Genomic DNA, 16,345 nt, shown 5'->3' on the forward strand with positions numbered 1-16,345 from the left:
CAGGGTACAAGCAGCAACTCACAGAGCAAGGCAGGTGTGAGGAGGTTTCATGAGTACCACCCAAGAGTGTTTGGTTTGACTCTGTCTGGTTGGGGGGACACACCTGGCAGTGCTCAGGATGACTCCTGACAGTGCTCTGAGGACTACAGGTAGTGCTAGGGATTCGAACCAGACTCCTGGCCAACATGACCACATGTAAGACAGGCTCCTTACCTTCTGGCTCCCATGTTCGTTTTTAAGTATGTACTTGTGTATCAATGTTTATGAGGAACGGACTCGTTCCTGACGTTCCATTTGCTCTCAACGGAATGAACATCTCCAAATGCAGTAGTTATGTGTACCTAGGTCAAGAATTCAACATGATGAATGACCTGGCACCTGAGTTGCACAGGAAAAAGAGAGCGGCTTGGAACACCTTCAAGAGTGTTGAAGAAATAACTAAGAGGATGAAGAACATTCAGCTCTGGGCACATCTCTTTGATTCCACTGTTTTTCCTGCATTAACATATGCCTCAGAGACCTGGGGCCTACAAAAACAGGATGAGAATGCTATTCGGGGTCCCAAAGAGGAATCGAAAGAGCTATGCTTGAAGTATCACGCTTCACTCAAATGAGAGAAAGAATCCAGAGTTCCGACCTCCATCAATGCTCAAAAATCAGGGACACTGTCTCGTTCGCCAAGTCATCAAAAATCAGATGGGCTGGACACGTAATGCAATTTGGAGACGACCACTGGACTAGATGACGATTGGATTCCACAGGACATCAAAAGATAGAGTAGCCACGCACCTACAAGATGGTCAGATTTCTTCGTCAAGACCCTGAACAATTGGTTTGAGGCTCTTTATGTTCCTGGAGCAAGCAGATGCCATTTGGCTACACTAGCAAGAGACAGGGACAAATGGAGTCATTACTGGCACCCACTCAAGCAAAGAGATGAGTAACACGATGTCAAGAGATCAAGTGATCTGTGTATCTGGACTTAGATGCATGTATGTGTATGCACGTGGAGTGTCAAACCCATGAAACACATCCCTGGCCCCTGTTTTTAATTTGCTGTTGTGGTTTGGTTTGCAGACCACACCCAGCTACTCTCTGTACAGTGCTCTGGGGACCACGCAGGGAATCAGAACCAGACCTCCCCAGGAAAGCATGCACTTAGCCCTTTGAACTCTCTCTGACCTGGTTTATAATTTTTTTTTTCAGTGATGGTGATGGATTTGCATTTGAGTCCTCCCTGTACCCACACCCACACCCACACCCACAGAGGCACCTGCATACTTGTGTGCACACACACCTATCCTGGATCATTTAAACAGCCATGATTCTGAGCTACAAGTGCACACAACACCCCACATACATCTAAATTTTCTTTCTCTAAAAAAAGTTCATCTCACTGATTTCTTTTTTTTTTTTTTAATTTCTTTTTTCCCCCCCTTTTTGGCTTTTTGGGTCACACCCGGCAATGCTCAGGGGTTACTCCTGGCTCTGCACTCAGGAATTACTCCTGGCAGTACTCGGGGGACCATATGGGATGCGGAGAATTAAACCTAGGCCAGCAGCATACATGGCAAACACCCTCCCCGCTGTACTATCACTCTGGACCCGTTTCACCTGATTACAATAGTGTTAATGTTTATGATTTTGATAAAAGTCAAAAACCATAAAAGTCACTGCATCTTCACCACCACCAAGCTGTCCGATTTATAATTCTTCTAAGTGTCTTTTGAACATTTTTTTATATTTTTATTAGTGAAACACCATGAGGTACAGTTGTAGATTTACAAATTTTTGTGCTTGGTTTTCAGTTATACAATGATCGAGTACCCATCCCTCCACCAGTGCCCATTTCCCACCACCACTGATTCCAGTATCCCTCCCACCCCCCATCCCCCCCATCCCACCCTGCCTCTGTGGCAGGGCATTCCCTTTTGTTCTCTCTCTCCTTTTGGGTGCTGTGGTTTGCAAAAGAGGCATCATGCTGAAAGTAAGACTATAGACCAAACATGATTGCCATTCAATATTTTTTTTGGGGGGTGAGGGGGAGGTACACCCAGCAGTGCTCGGGGCTTACTCCTAGCTCTGTGCTCAGGAATCACTTGTGGCAATACTCCGGAGGCCCTCTGTGGTGCCAGGCATTGGAACTGGGTCTGTTGCAGGCCAGGTGCAAGGCAAGCGCCTTCTACGCTGTACAATCTCTCCAGCCTCGCTTTTATGTAAGATGGAGGAAAAGGCCAGCATGGCCGGGTGAGGAAGCACACAGGCATGGAGAGGAGCAGCCTGCCTGGATGCAGCGCGGAGGCCACGGGGACGTGCCGAGGTTCTGCTCTCGGGGAGATCCCCGAGGGCTGCTTCTGACTCATGGCCTCCCCAGAGCTGGCACCCCAGGAGAGCCTGTGGGTCCTGTTGGTCCAGCCACCCCCTCCCTCTCCCACACCTTGGTTTGACCCTGAGCCGTGAGGCCCAGCAGCCTAGCTGGGTGCCCTGAGCACGTCAGGCTCCTACAGCCCCCTCTGCCTGTGCCTCTCCTCCAGGAGGGACCCCCTCCAGGGCCATGATCCCGGACCCCTTCTTCCAGTCTGCTTCCTGCCCTGGAGAAAGGAGCAGGCTCCAGGGCTGCTGGCTGCCGGAGTCATCCATGGACAGGAGGGACCGAGGCTATCGAGGTCACCTTGCCTGCTGCCTCGGAGATGCCCCAGGAACCCCCGGGGGATTAACGGGCCCCCGAGGCAGAGCCCGGAACGCCTTCCAGCGGGGAGCTCGGGGGTTTTCCCCTGGCTCTGCGCTCAGGATCTCTCCCGCGGCTGGGATCCAACCCAGGCATTTTGTCCTGCGCTCGGCCCATGGGACCAACTCCAGATTCCTCAGCTTTTTCGTGTATTTCACCCCGTCAGATTTTGAGGGCCTGTTTTCAGAGGGTTTTGTGAATAGGTTGGAAGAATATTTTGCACTTTCTGAAAAATCTCCTTTGCTCCCTGTATGTCTTTGGCCCTAAGCCCCTCGCTCCGGACGCCGGGCTCTCCCCAGGTGGGCAGAGCGGGCAGGGCAGAAGCTAAGAAGTGTGTCCTTTCCTCCCTCGCTGCCTCCGCCGCCCAGTATGCTGCAGGCAGCCTGATCTCCTCTCTCTCTCTTCCATTAATGCACACACACACACACAAACACACACTCATACACATACAAACACACAGACACACACAGGCCCACACAGATACACACACAGAGACACGCACACAGACACACATACAAGCACACACAGACACGCACACGCACACACAGACACACACAGACACATGCATACATACAGACATGTACACACACATACACAGACACATATACACAGACACACATGTACACACAGAGATACACATACATAGACACACATATACACACACAGACACACATACATACATGCACAAACACATATACACAGACACACATGCATGTACAGATAGACACACATACATACACACACATACATACATACACACATGCACAAACACATACATAGACACACACATGTGCACACAGACACACATACACACACAAACACATACAGAGACAGACACACATGCATGTACATACAGACACACAGACATACATGCATGTGCACACAGACACACACACATACATACACACATAGTCTTGTTAGGTCTCACTGCAGGGTGCCCTGGGGTAACGCATGGACTTTTTGTGTCTGCAGGAAAACTCTGCCGAGGAACTCCTCCGCTTAACAGCCAAGAGTCTGCCCGACCTGGCCAGCTCGGCAGAGGACGTGTCCTCCTGGACGGACAAGGAAGACCAGGAGCCGGACGCGGATGAGGACGTAGGAGCCAGCGCCTCTTCCAGCCGGGGCACAGTGAGTGGGCCTGCTGCGTGCGGCTCCCCTGCACACCTGGTGCCGGCCCATCGGGCAGAAGGTTGAGATTGCGGGAGGGGCCCAGAGTAAGCTGACGCGTCCTTGTCTGCGTGAGCCCAGTGGGCACCAGCACTAAAGAGCAAATGCTCCAGCAGCAGAGCAGAGTTGGCACGGCAGAGGACCTCAGTGGTGCCATGGGGAGGATCTCAGTGTGCTATAGGGAGTACCTCAGTGTGCCACGGGGAGGACCTCAGTGTACTATGGGGAGGATCTCAGTGTGCCATGGGGAAGATCTCAGTGTGTCAAGGGGAGGGGACCTCAGTGTGCCATGGGGAGAATCTCAGTGTGTCAAGAGGAGGGGATCTCTGTGCCATGGGGAGGACCTCAGTGTGCCATGGGGAGGATCTCAGTGTGTCAAGAGGAGGGGATCTCTATGCCATGGGGAGGATCTCAGTGTGCCACGGGGAGGATCTCAGTGTGCCACAGGGAGGATCTCAGTGTGCCATGGGGAGGACTTCAGTGTACTGTGGGGAGGATCTCAGTGTGTCAAGGGAAGGATACCTCAGTGTGCCATGGGGAGCACCTCAGTGTACTATGGGGAGGATCTCAGTATGCCATGGGGAGGACCTCAGTGTGCCATGAAGAAGGGACCTCAGTGTACTATGGAAAGGACCTCAGCGTGCCACGGGGAGGATCTCAGGGTGGACCTCATTGTGCCATGGGAAGGACTTCAGTGTACTATGGGGAGGACCTCAGTGTGCCATGGGGAGGATCTCAGTGTGCCATTAGGAGAACCTCAGTGTGCCTTGGAGAGGGGACCTCAGTGTACTATGGGGAGGACCTCAGTGTGCCACGGGGAGGATCTCAGTGTGCTATAGGGTGGATCTCATTGTGCCACAGGGAGGACCTCAGTGTACTATGGGGAGGACCTCAGTGTGTCAAGAGGAGGGGACCTCAGCGTGCCATGGGGAGGGAACCTTAGTGTGCTATGAAAAGGACCTCAGTGTGCCACAGGAAGGGCATCACTCTGAGATTGCTCCCAGAAGTAACCAGGGGACCACGACAGTGACACAAACAGCCAGGATTCCTGCATGCAAAGCATGAGCACTACCCATTGAGCAACCTTTCCGGCCCTTGGAATCCACCTTGTAGAGCTGCAGACTTTCTGCAGTTTGCTAAGAGGCACTGTACAGTCTATGGTGGGCCCTAGATTTTTCTCCCTCTGCCTTTCCTTTTGAGGAGACTCTGTCGGGAGATTGGCCTGCAGAGCCCAGGCAGCAGACCTGAATGGTGTGGAGGTGAATCATCGAACTCGTTGACTCCGGCCCTTCACTTGATGTTAAACTACATTTGGATTCGAGTGTGTGTCACCACTGGCACACCCAGCCTTGTCCATGCGTCACCCGGGGTCTCTTCTCTTCTTACCTCTGCTGGTGATTGCAGGCTGCGCTGCCCTTGTTTTTACTCAGTAATGACACGAGCTTTCAGGATCACTGCTGCATCCATGAGCGACCTCCTGTCCACTCCAGGGCATGGTCAAGCTCCAGGTCACCCTCAGTCCTGAGCGGCCACCACAGGTCATGCAGTGGCCCTTAGGTGGTGCCTGGCTTTGTGCCCCAGGACCTTGGCCAGTGCTCTGTCATCCTCACTCCTGGTAGACTCTGGCTTCGCTTTGGAGCCCTTTGGCATTATATCTGAGTTCTGTTGAAAGTTTCCGAACATTTCCTGCATATTCGCCACGTCTTTGAAATCCCTCTGCTCTTTGCTTACTGCTTGCTTGGCCTTGGTTTGGGGTCCACACACGCATGGATGGCTCGTGACAGGCTTGCAGGACCATAGGGGGTGCTGGGCATTGAACTCAGGTTGGCCGCATGTAAGATAAGCACCCAGACTGCTTTACCATCTCTCCAGCCCCTTCTTTTATTTGCAGGGGGGAGGAGTGAAGGGAGTTGGGGCCACGTCCAGCAGCATTCAGGGGCTGCTCCTGACTCACTCCTGATTGTGTGCTGGGGACTTATGGGGTTGAACCCAGGTCAGCTGTGTGCAGGGCAAGTGCCTTAACCACGGCACTGTCTCTCAGGCCCAGAAATCCCTTCACTGTTTCATGGCAGTGGGGGACATTCAGCTCTGGCCCAGGGCATCCATTGAGCTGCCTCCCATTCGTGACTTTGGCTGTCCGCAGCCCACCTGCCTGTACTGTAGGACCTGCACATCAGGTTCTAAATAGCCAAATGACTCTGGGCTCAGAAAAGTGTCCCCATCATGCTCTGCAGCCTGGCTGTGTGGCACTCTGGTGAGCTGCTGGTCACATTCGGATTTGTGATGTGCTGATTAAAGTCTGTTTCTCAAGCTGGAGCAATGGCTCAGTGGATAGGGCATTTGCCTTGCACACAGCCGGACCGGGTTCAATTCCCAGCATCCCATATGGTCCCCCGAGCACCACCAGGAGAAATTCCTGAGTGCAGAGCCAGGAGTAACCCCTGTACATTGCCGGGTGTGACCCAAAAAGGGAAAGAAAAAAAATAAGGTCTGTTTCTCTCCTCCAGCTCTGAAATAAAGGAGTGTGCCGACGGGTTTCTATTCCCAGAGAAGCTGTAGGATTTAGCCAGTGTTCCCAGTGGTGTTATAAATAGAGAAATAAACTTTCAAACAGAGCAGAGTAAGGACTCGTCGGATACTAAGAACAAAATGAGAACAAGCTCTTAAAAAAATAAAAAAACAAATAAACAGGTGCAATAGCGCGGCAGGCATTTGCCTTGCACACGGCCTACCCGGGTTCGATTCCCAGGATCCCATATGGTCCCCCAAGCACCGTCAGGAGAAATTCCTGAGTGCAGAGCCAGGAGTAACCCCTGTACATTGCTGAGTGTGACCCCAAAAAGGGAAAGAAAAAAAATGGTCTGTTTCTCTCCTCCAGCTCTGACATAAAAGAGTGTGCTGATGGTTTCTTTTCCCAGGGAAGCTCTAGCATTCAGCCAGTGTCCCCAGTGGTGTTATAAATAGCGAAATAAACTTCCAAACAGAGCAGAGTAAGGTCTCATCAGATACTCAGGACAAAATAAGAACAAGCTCTAAAAAATAAAATAGATAAATAAATAGGGGCTGGAGTGATAGCGCAGCAGGTACGGCGTTTGCCTTGCACACGGCCTACCCAGATTCGGTTCCCAGCATCCCATATGGTCCCCCGAGCACTGCCAGGAGTAATTCCTGAGTTCATGAGCCAGGAGTAACCCCTGTGCATCGCCGGGTGTGACCCAAAAAGCATAAATAAATAAATAAATAAAGCCCTGGCAATGACTCTGGCAGCCTCAGGTGGCCTTTGGGGTGATGTCCTGCTCCCAGCCCCAGAACCTGCCGATGGAACACCCTCTGATGACACCAGGTATAGGCCTGACCCTCCTGTCTCTCTCCCGTTTCCTCCCACCTCCTTGTTCTTCTGTGAGCCCACCGGACTCCAAGTGGGGCTTCTGCATTGACTGTTCTGCTCTGCGTGGGCCCCCCGCACCCCCCAGCTCCTTGACATCTGCAGCCCCTGCGGGGGATTGGCGCAAGTGAGGTTGCAGCCAGCGAGCCTCTGGGTGCCCACGGCCCCGACTCTCGCCTCTTCCAGCCGAGCAATGCTTCCTGCCACCTCCTCCCATACATGCCCGCAGCCTGGAGAGCTGGTCCCTGCAGAAAGAGTCCAGGCAGCCACGACCTGGCCTGGCTCAGCGTGGCTCCCACGCTGAACTGAGGAAGCCCAGGAGGTTCCCCCAGAAGCCCAGAGAGGCTGGGGCAGCCTCTGCAGACAGGTTACAGTCACACTGATTTGTGAAAATGGCATCGCTCACATTCTCCTGCAAAAAATTCCCTGGGATGATTTGCCGAGGGAGATTTTACACTGAGCACCGGAGAGAGCACACGGGGGTTGAACTGTTTCCCTCGCATCCTGTTGGCCCTGGTTCAATCCTCAGCACCCTATATGGTCCCCTGAATACTGCCAGAATCACTCCTGACCACAGAGCCGGGGATAGCTCGTGAGCACTGCTAGTGTGACCCCAAACAACACCGCAGGAATAAAAAAAAATATATATATATATATACTACTCTTATAAATGGGCAAGTCTGTGTGTTAGGCATTCATATGCTCCATGTTATTCTATGGGCATTATGTTATAATTTTTATTAATTTAAATCATTACACACTTGCCCTGATTCTCAGGGATGTGTTTAAGATGCATGAAACCACAGATAGCACCAATATCTAAATTGACTATGGTTTATCTATTCCTATGATGAAGTAGATGCCATAAGAAATTAGCAACAATAATGCATAATAAAACAGAACTATTTTTAAGGGCATACTGCAGTTATTTGGGTATATCCTCCTCCTCTCTCTCTCTCTCTCTCTCTCTCTTTCTCTCTCTCTCTATGTCTCTCTCTCTCACACACACGATCATTTTTCATACCGCAGTGGACACGCAGGTAATTGAAACTTGCCAAAAGCAAAATTGCAGATAAAAGGTACATATAATTTAATGAGTTTTTCTGATTGCAAAAGTAATGTTTTCACTATATAAACATTTTTTTGTTCTCTGCCCCAAGCCCCCACAAAAGACAATCAGCTATCTATGCATACCCACACTATTTGAGATGCCCTTCCTTAACATTTGCAATAGCTTTCTACTTGATATTTTTCTTAAGCTCAAATGTATTTTTTAATTAACCTCACATTTACTTTGGAAGTGGGCTGTGATTTCAGTGATACAATTGTGAACCTTTCCCTGTGTCTTTGGAAACATGATTTATAGTAGCTGAGATTCCTTAATATAGAAATGCCATCATTTATTTCACCATTTGTCTTTCACCAGTTCCATTTATATCCATCAGATATATGTTCATTTTCCCCCAAGACTGTAAAGAATTCCATATAGACATTTTTGTCCATATATCTCAGTGCATTTTTTCCCAATTTCCTCAAATGGTAAATAAACTTAGCCAGGGGGTTCTCCTGAGAGGTTAGTCCGGTCTGTATCTCTCATAGTAGCCAGTAGTATAAGTAACATAGAATAACATCTTCACCAATAACACAAACAAACAAACACTGTCCTCCTATTGTTCATCGATTTGCTCGAGCGGGCCCAGTAACGTCTCTAGTTTTTGAGACCTGTTACTGTTTTTGGCATATTGAATACGTCACGGGTAGCTTGCCAGGCTTTGCCATGTGGGCAAGATACTCTCGGTAGCTTGCCAGGCTCTCCGAGAAGGGCAGAGGAATCAAACCTGGCTCGGCTGGGTTGGCTACACACAAGACAAACGCCCTACCACTGTGCTATCACTCCAGCCCACCAATAACATAAACTATTTGTTTGGGGGATGAGAGGGTGGTTATTTTGGGTGGGGGTGGAGGTAAGAACACCGGTGATGCTCAGGGACCACTCCCAGCTCTGCACTCAGGAATCACTCCTGGTGGTGCTCAGGGACCTATATGGGATGCCAGGGTTCGAAACCGGGTGAGTCGCATGCAAGGCAAATGCCCTCCCCGTTAGACTATCTCTCCAAGTCCCACTAACATAAACTTGGGGGAAAAAAGTGATAGCACAGTGGGTAGGGCATTTTGCCTTGCATGTGGCCGACCCAGATTCGATTCCCAGCATCCCATATGGTCCCCTGAGCACCGCCAGGAGTAATTCCAGTGTGCAGAGCCAGGAGTAACCCCTGTGCATCACAGGGTGTGACACAAAAATAAAAAAAAAAATAGTTCACCAGGGATGAGAAAGTACAGAGCTCAAGGCGCCAACCCCACTGATCCCAACACCCGTTTGGTCCCTCAAGTTCTGCCAAGAATGATATTGGAGCTTAGAACCAGGAATAAGCTTTGAGCACCACCGGGTATGGCCCCAAACAAATGATTAAGCAAAACATTCCACCAGGTGCTGGGGAGAAAGCACAGTGATTAGGGCACATGCCTGGCGTATGATAACATCCCTGCACATCATACATCACCAGGTGTAGCCCTGGAGGCCCCAAGGATGGCCCAGGTCATTGCAGTGCCCAGGTGGTTCACTGCATTGAACCACCTGCCCAGTATCACTGGACGTGACTCCCCCCCACACACAAGCTCTCCTCAGCTCTGCTTAGAAAGCCCCCAGAAAACTACTTTCCACTCACTGTATCACTGTATCACTGTCATCCTGTTGTTCATCGATTTCCTTGAGCAAGCCCCGGTAATGTCTCCATTTGTTCTAGCCCTGAGATTTTAGCAAGTGCCACATTGGAGGCTCCTTCAGGGTCAGGGGAATGAGATCCATCATTGTTACTGGGTTACAGAGCTCGCCAGACTCTGCTGTGCGGGCAGGATACACTCAGTAGCCTATTGGGTTCTCAAAGAGTGAGAACAAGACAATAAGAGGTTGCGTGGCCTCAAATGCGGCTGCGTGCTTCCAGGAGCTGGGTTTTATAGTCTCTGGGTCTTGACCATTGATGGGATAACACAGCGCTGCCGGGGACAGTTGGTGGGTGTAATGCCTAGCTACTGGAAGATGGGGGATCTGGGTGAAGGAGGCCCAATCGTGATCTGAGCAGGCTTGGAGATCTCAGCCCCGGGTCCCACACACCTGGGTTCCTCTGCTGGTTCCTTTATGTGTGAGACTCATCCGAACGTGTGGAGAGTAGTCTTAAGATGGCTGTGGCTAGAACTGGAGAGTAGTCTTAAGCATGGCTTCAGCTGCCGGGGCTCTGGTAGGGGCAGGGAGGGAAAGTCAACCCACTCCCCTCCAAGGGTGAGGACAGCCAGGCGCAGGGGCGGGATCCTCTGCGCTGTTCTGGGAGCTGGTTTTTATAGTCCCTGAGTCTTGGCCATTGATGGGATAAACACCATGCCGGGGGCAGTTGGTGGATGTAACGCCTAGCTACTGGAAGATGGGGGATCTGACTTTCCACTCAGTCATGTTTATTGTCACTTTTCCTGTCGAATTCCAGCATGTTCTATCATAACATACTTCACTTGTTGAGATGTGGGGGTGTGTTGGGATTCGACCCAGATCCTCACACACACAGCATCTGCTCTGCCACTGTGCCACGGCTCTGCAGAACCCCCCTAATGTGGAAAACTTAAGGGGCTGCCTTTAAAGAGAAGAAATGACTCTGGGCCCTGACTCTGTGCTCCACGTGCTCGACACTTGTATTTCGGGGAGAATGCCCCATACCGCCTCGGCCCTATCCCCCCCGCCCCCACCAACCCCAGTCTCAGGCCCTCTCTCATTCCCTGAGATCTGTGGGGATCCTGCTTTGACAGGCCCCTCCGCCACTGGGCCTCATACACCGCGCATCAACCCCCCACTCTCCCAGAAAGCACCCTGGCACCTTTTCCCTGACTCGCTTCTGGAACCTTCTCTGCTGTTCTTTGAGCTCCAGCTCAGCTGAAAGCACGCGAGTCCCCCTGCTTTGCCTGCAGAATTCGCAGCTGGCCTTCAGCAAACAGCAGACATTGGGAAATGCCCGTGATTGCCATCCTGGGCTCTGCTTTTACCATTTGCAAGCACTACTGCACTTAGTAAACGCAGCAACAGAGCCTCCGTTTTCCCAGGTGCTGGCGATTTTGCCTGTCACCGAACCTTGCTCAGCCCTTGATTCTTGCTGCCCCTGGGAGCCAGGGGTGGGGTGCCAGGGAGGTGATGCCATGTGCAGCAGGCCTAGCAGATGCCAACCACACACCCAGGAGCAGCCTCGAGCGCCCTGCTAGTATTCCTTGTGGGTCCCCTATGCAGTCCTGGGCTAGCCAAAGAAGTCAGGTCCTTTCTCAAGTACAGTGATGGTGCTTAATCCTTTTTTAAAGTAAGAATTTTGGGGGGAATCCATCCTCTGGTCTTCTGAAAGAGGCTCTTTTAAAAATGAGAGAGGGATCAGAGTGATAATACAGTGGGTGAGGGCTTTTGCCTTGTACGAGGCCGACCTGGAGGTATCCCATGTGGTCCCCCGAGCACTGCCAGGAATAATTCCTGAGTGCAGAGTCAGGAGTAACCCCTGAGCATTGCCAGGTGCGACCCAAAAAGCAAAAATAAATAAATAAATAAATAAATAAATAAAAATTAAAAAAGAAATAAAAATAAATGAGAGAAAAAGAAGTTTGAATATACCAGGGTGCCAAGTGGGTGATACATCTTAAGTGGTTGGGAGCTTATTTCTTTATATCTCTCTCTCACACACAAACACACACACACACACACACACAGAAAGACTGATTGTCTTTGCCAAACCTGCAATTGTCAGAGCGCAGCTAGGAAGAGTCAGTTTAGCTCATCCATCAGGAGGCTGTATCCGGCTTCCTCTGGCATCACAGGAATCTATCCTAATGTTTCTTGGAATCACCAGATTGGAGGAACCTTAGAGAACATCTTGGTGGTTAGGGCACCGCATATGGTGTCTCTCCATCTCTCTGTACCTCCGGGAGTGATCCCTGAGCACAGAGCCAAGAGTGAGCCCTGAGCACCACTGGGTGTGCACCCCCCCCCCACACACACACACACACACATACAAGAGAAGGCATCAAGAATCTCATCTGTAAAGGGAAGACAAGCTGGACTGTCTGCATCTGCAGTTCTGTGAGTCTGATGTTGGTGAGTTTCTGCTGGTTGGTGACAGCCAGGATCACAGTCTGCTAGAGAAGTCACATCCTCATCTGTAGGTGGGCGGAAGGGGAAGGAGACACTGCCTTTAACTTGGCTTGACCAGTTGATCGTGTCATTTTTGCATGTTTGCAAATGTGTCTGGTGTTGAGAATTTGTGCTAAGTTGTTTTCTGGGCCTTTTCTGGCTGAACCCAGTTGTTGTAGGACAGGAAAGGGTCTCTCATTTGGGGACAGATCTAGATTGTTCTGGGGAACTGAGTACAGACTGCGTAACTGCGTGGGGCTGAGAGACAGTACAGCGGATGACATGCTTGCCTGGTAGACAGCCAATCAGGATTCCATCCCTGGCACCACATATGGTCTCCCGAGCCCCATCAGGAGTGATTCCTGACACTGCCAAAAACCAAAAAAAAAAAGTAAAACACAAACTTGTGCATAGTAAGAAGACAGGAAAAACTCGGTGTCTACGCAAAACCCTCCCCGTGGTGTGAAGCTACTATCAGAGCCAGACGCCAGCACAGCGTTCCAAGCTTTGGGGCTTGTTTTCTTTCTATAGTTATTTGATTGATTTGATTTTTTATTATCATTATTAAGGCACTGAGCCAGGCTTTTTAGTAAACACGATGGACAGTTCTCCAAAACCAAGGAATTGGGCTTCCCTGTGACCCCGTGATGTCTTTGCTTTTTCGCTTCCCTCCCCCTGGCCCTCATTGCTGCCGGGGTCTGCACAGACGCAGAAGACTGAGGTCACGTTGCTGGCTTCATGTGCGGAGAAAGAAAATGTTCTGCACTTTTGCAGGTGTGTCTGGTATTGAGGGTTTGTGCCAAATTGCATGTTGAGCCTTTCTGTAGTTGAGCCCAGGTGGACAGGAAACGGTCCCTCTTTGTAAAGGGGACAAATCCAGATGGTTGGGGGGAACTGAAGTCTGAGCCGAGTACAAAGAGCAGCGAGCACAGACGGCAGAATGAGCACTGTGGAGCTCCCTGGGCGGTTGAATAACAACTTTGCTGCTCCTGCAGGGAGCTTAAGGTCTATGGAGCCACTCCGACAACAGAGCAGCTGAGGTACAACCAAGAATCCTATATTGCTTTTCTCTTTCCTTTATGTCATTTGTATGGTTTATTTAGCAATGTCCTTTTCTGTATAGGCACAGGAAGACAGTTGATGCTCTGCTATGTAACACGGGAATTAATTGACTCCAAAATAATATTTACTCCTGGGCATCCATATTTACTTGACTTAAGCCTCAGTTGCCCTTAGTTCCTAGCACTCCAAGAGCAAGGTCCCGACGAGGGACTGGACAGACCCAGGGTAAGCTGTGTGCTACTCTGACATCAAAATGGGCCAGGTTAATTGCCATGATACTTAACTATAAGTTAAGAGTACGGTCACGGACAAATTCCATCATGACCCAAAAGAGGTAACTGAATAAGGACCCTGCTGGGGTTAGGAGACTGACCTGTCCTGAGGGCTGTGGTCTAGAATATAGTGAGATGTCCTCAGGAAGAACCAAACTTTAAACTTGATGTCTCTTACTGTGCTCATACCAAAAGGACATTGCTACATAAACCATATAAATGGCATAAAGGAAAGAGAAAAGCAATATAGGATTCTTAGTTGTACCTCAGTTGCTCTGTTGTCGGAGTGGCTTAATAAGCTCCCTGCAGGAGCAGGAAAATGTTATCCAACATTGGGCATTTCCTGGCTTGGTGGCCCATCAGGTCTCAGTGCTCAGCGAGCTGTACCCCCCTGTAGCTGCACTGCTTGCATGCCTCACCAGGGCCTCGTTCCTTGGTTCTGGTCGCACATGGTTCTGGTTGTGCTACTGGCCAGGAGCTCTGCGGTGCTCTCACACACACTTGCCAGAAGTCACACTTCCTGGGCCTGGGGCTTACTGGGAGTCTTCACCCCTTTGCACAGTGCTCACATGCACCAGGCTGAAATAGCAGACCTGCCCGGGTCACCCCTGGTACATGTGGGACACTAGGCATTTAAACCCATGTCCAGGGGCTGGAGAGACAGCACAGCGGGGAGGGCATTTGTCTTGCATGCAGCTAACCCAGGTTTGATTCCCAACACCCCAAAGGGCCCCTTGAGTACTGCCAGGAGTGATCCCTGAGCACAGAGCCAAGAGTAACCCCTGAGCATTGTCAGATGTGGCCCAAAAATACAAAAATATCAAAAAGAAAACCTGCAAGGCAAACACTCTGAGCCATTGTGCTATTCTCCAAACCCAAAGATTTTCCTGAGGAAGCAAAAAGTCTGTCACTCAAGAGTCAAGGAAGAACTGGGGTTGCTGTGGGTGGAGAATGGGCACTGGTGAAGGTACGGGTGTTTCATTGTATGACCGAGACTTAGACCCGAAAGCTTTGTAACTGCTCTCATGGTGATTCAATAAATAAAATTATAAAAAATGAAAAAAAAAAGTCAATGAAGAATGCTCATCCATCTGTTCCTGTGGGCTATGTGCTGCTGAGCCTTGGGCTTCATCCCAGCATGGGACAACAACTGTTAATTCTCAGGGGGCATCCTCAGTCCTTCTATGGGACAGGAATGGTCTTGTGTTTTCCTGGGCTTCCACTTCCTACTTACAAGACTTCAAGACCCACTTCTTCCAGGAAGCCTTCCTGGATATACACATCCTTCGTGTCTGAGCCCCCAACCTATACTGCTGTATTTCCCTCCATAGCCCTTAGTGCAGGTTGTGACATTTTTATTCACAGGATGCTTGGCTCAGTGTCATGATCCCAGTTGGTAGAAGGAACTGTGGGTAGGGCCCAGGGCAAGTTAGCTCAGTCCTATGTCCAGACACTTCCTGTGACCTCTCAACTTGTGCTATGGCATGGACATATGGCTGGATGGAAGAGCAGACAGGTGATTGGTGGCTCATCCTCAGCCCTAAGGATCCTGCACCCACCGTGGTTTCTTCTTACATCTTCTTCCCCAAGATGTCATGTCACTGTCACTGTCCTCCTGTTGTTCATCAATTTTCTCGAGCGGGCCCAGTAACATCTCCATTGTGACAATTGTTACTGTGTTTGGCATATCAAATACATCATGGGTACCTTGCCAGGCTTTGCCGTGCAGGTGAGATACTCTCAGTAGTTTGCCGGGCTCTCTGAGAGGGGAGGAGGATGTCATGAATTTATTCATGTATTTTGTATTGAATTACCATGAGTACACAGTTTCAGAGTTGTGCATGGTTGGGCTTCAGTCATACAATGCTCCAACACCCATCCCTTCACCAGTGTGCGTTTCCCACACCAATGTCCCCAGGTTCTACCAGCTTCCCTCTCTCTCTCTCTCTCTTTCCCCTTTTGGGTATTATGGCTTGTGATACAGACACTGAGAGGTTGTCACGTTTGTTCCTTTACCTACTTTCAGCGTGCAGTTCTTCCCCAGAGTGATCGTTTCCAACTATGGACATGGAGAATGTCAGGCTGAGTGAAGAGAGTCAGGAGAGGGACAGACACAGAATGACGGCTCTCATTTGTGGGATATAAAAGAAACTAGTCTGAGACTAATAGCCAGGGACAGTAGACACGAGGGCCGAGAACACTGGTCCACAGTTGCCTGTTGTGAATTTAAAACAGACTTGGCACATGATCCATGCTTGTCGTGCATGTCTGCGAGTTCTGTCTGGGCCTTCCGCCGGGAGAGGCAGAGGCGCCCGGGGAAGAGCCTGGGGAGGGCCCAGTGGGGAGCCTTAAAATGAGCAGCTGGTGGGTGGCACCTCGTTAACCATCTTGTAGCCTCTTCCTGTTCGTTAGATCGCCTCCCACAGGCTCACCTCCTCCTAGGGAGACCGAGAAACTAGGCCTGGGTTGGAATGAAGGAATACAGTCACCCAGGGGAGCCAGGTTCTGGGGAGGTGGGGAGG

General features: G+C 50.4%; 1 protein-coding gene across 1 annotated transcript in view; it reads left to right on the top strand.

Moving 5' to 3' along the window:
- Nucleotides 1-16,345, top strand: part of PDZD2 (PDZ domain containing 2) — a 258,393-nt gene that overhangs the window by 154,561 nt on the left and 87,487 nt on the right. The window contains exon 5 of the mRNA XM_056112017.1: nucleotides 3,701-3,856. Coding sequence (XP_055967992.1) covers nucleotides 3,701-3,856 — 156 coding nt within the window. The remainder of the gene's footprint in view (nucleotides 1-3,700; nucleotides 3,857-16,345) is intronic.

This window comes from Sorex fumeus, unplaced genomic scaffold (genome assembly GCF_029834395.1).
Source record: "Sorex fumeus unplaced genomic scaffold, SorFum_2.1 ptg000015l, whole genome shotgun sequence".
In the NCBI taxonomy this organism is placed as follows: Eukaryota; Metazoa; Chordata; class Mammalia; order Eulipotyphla; family Soricidae; genus Sorex; species Sorex fumeus.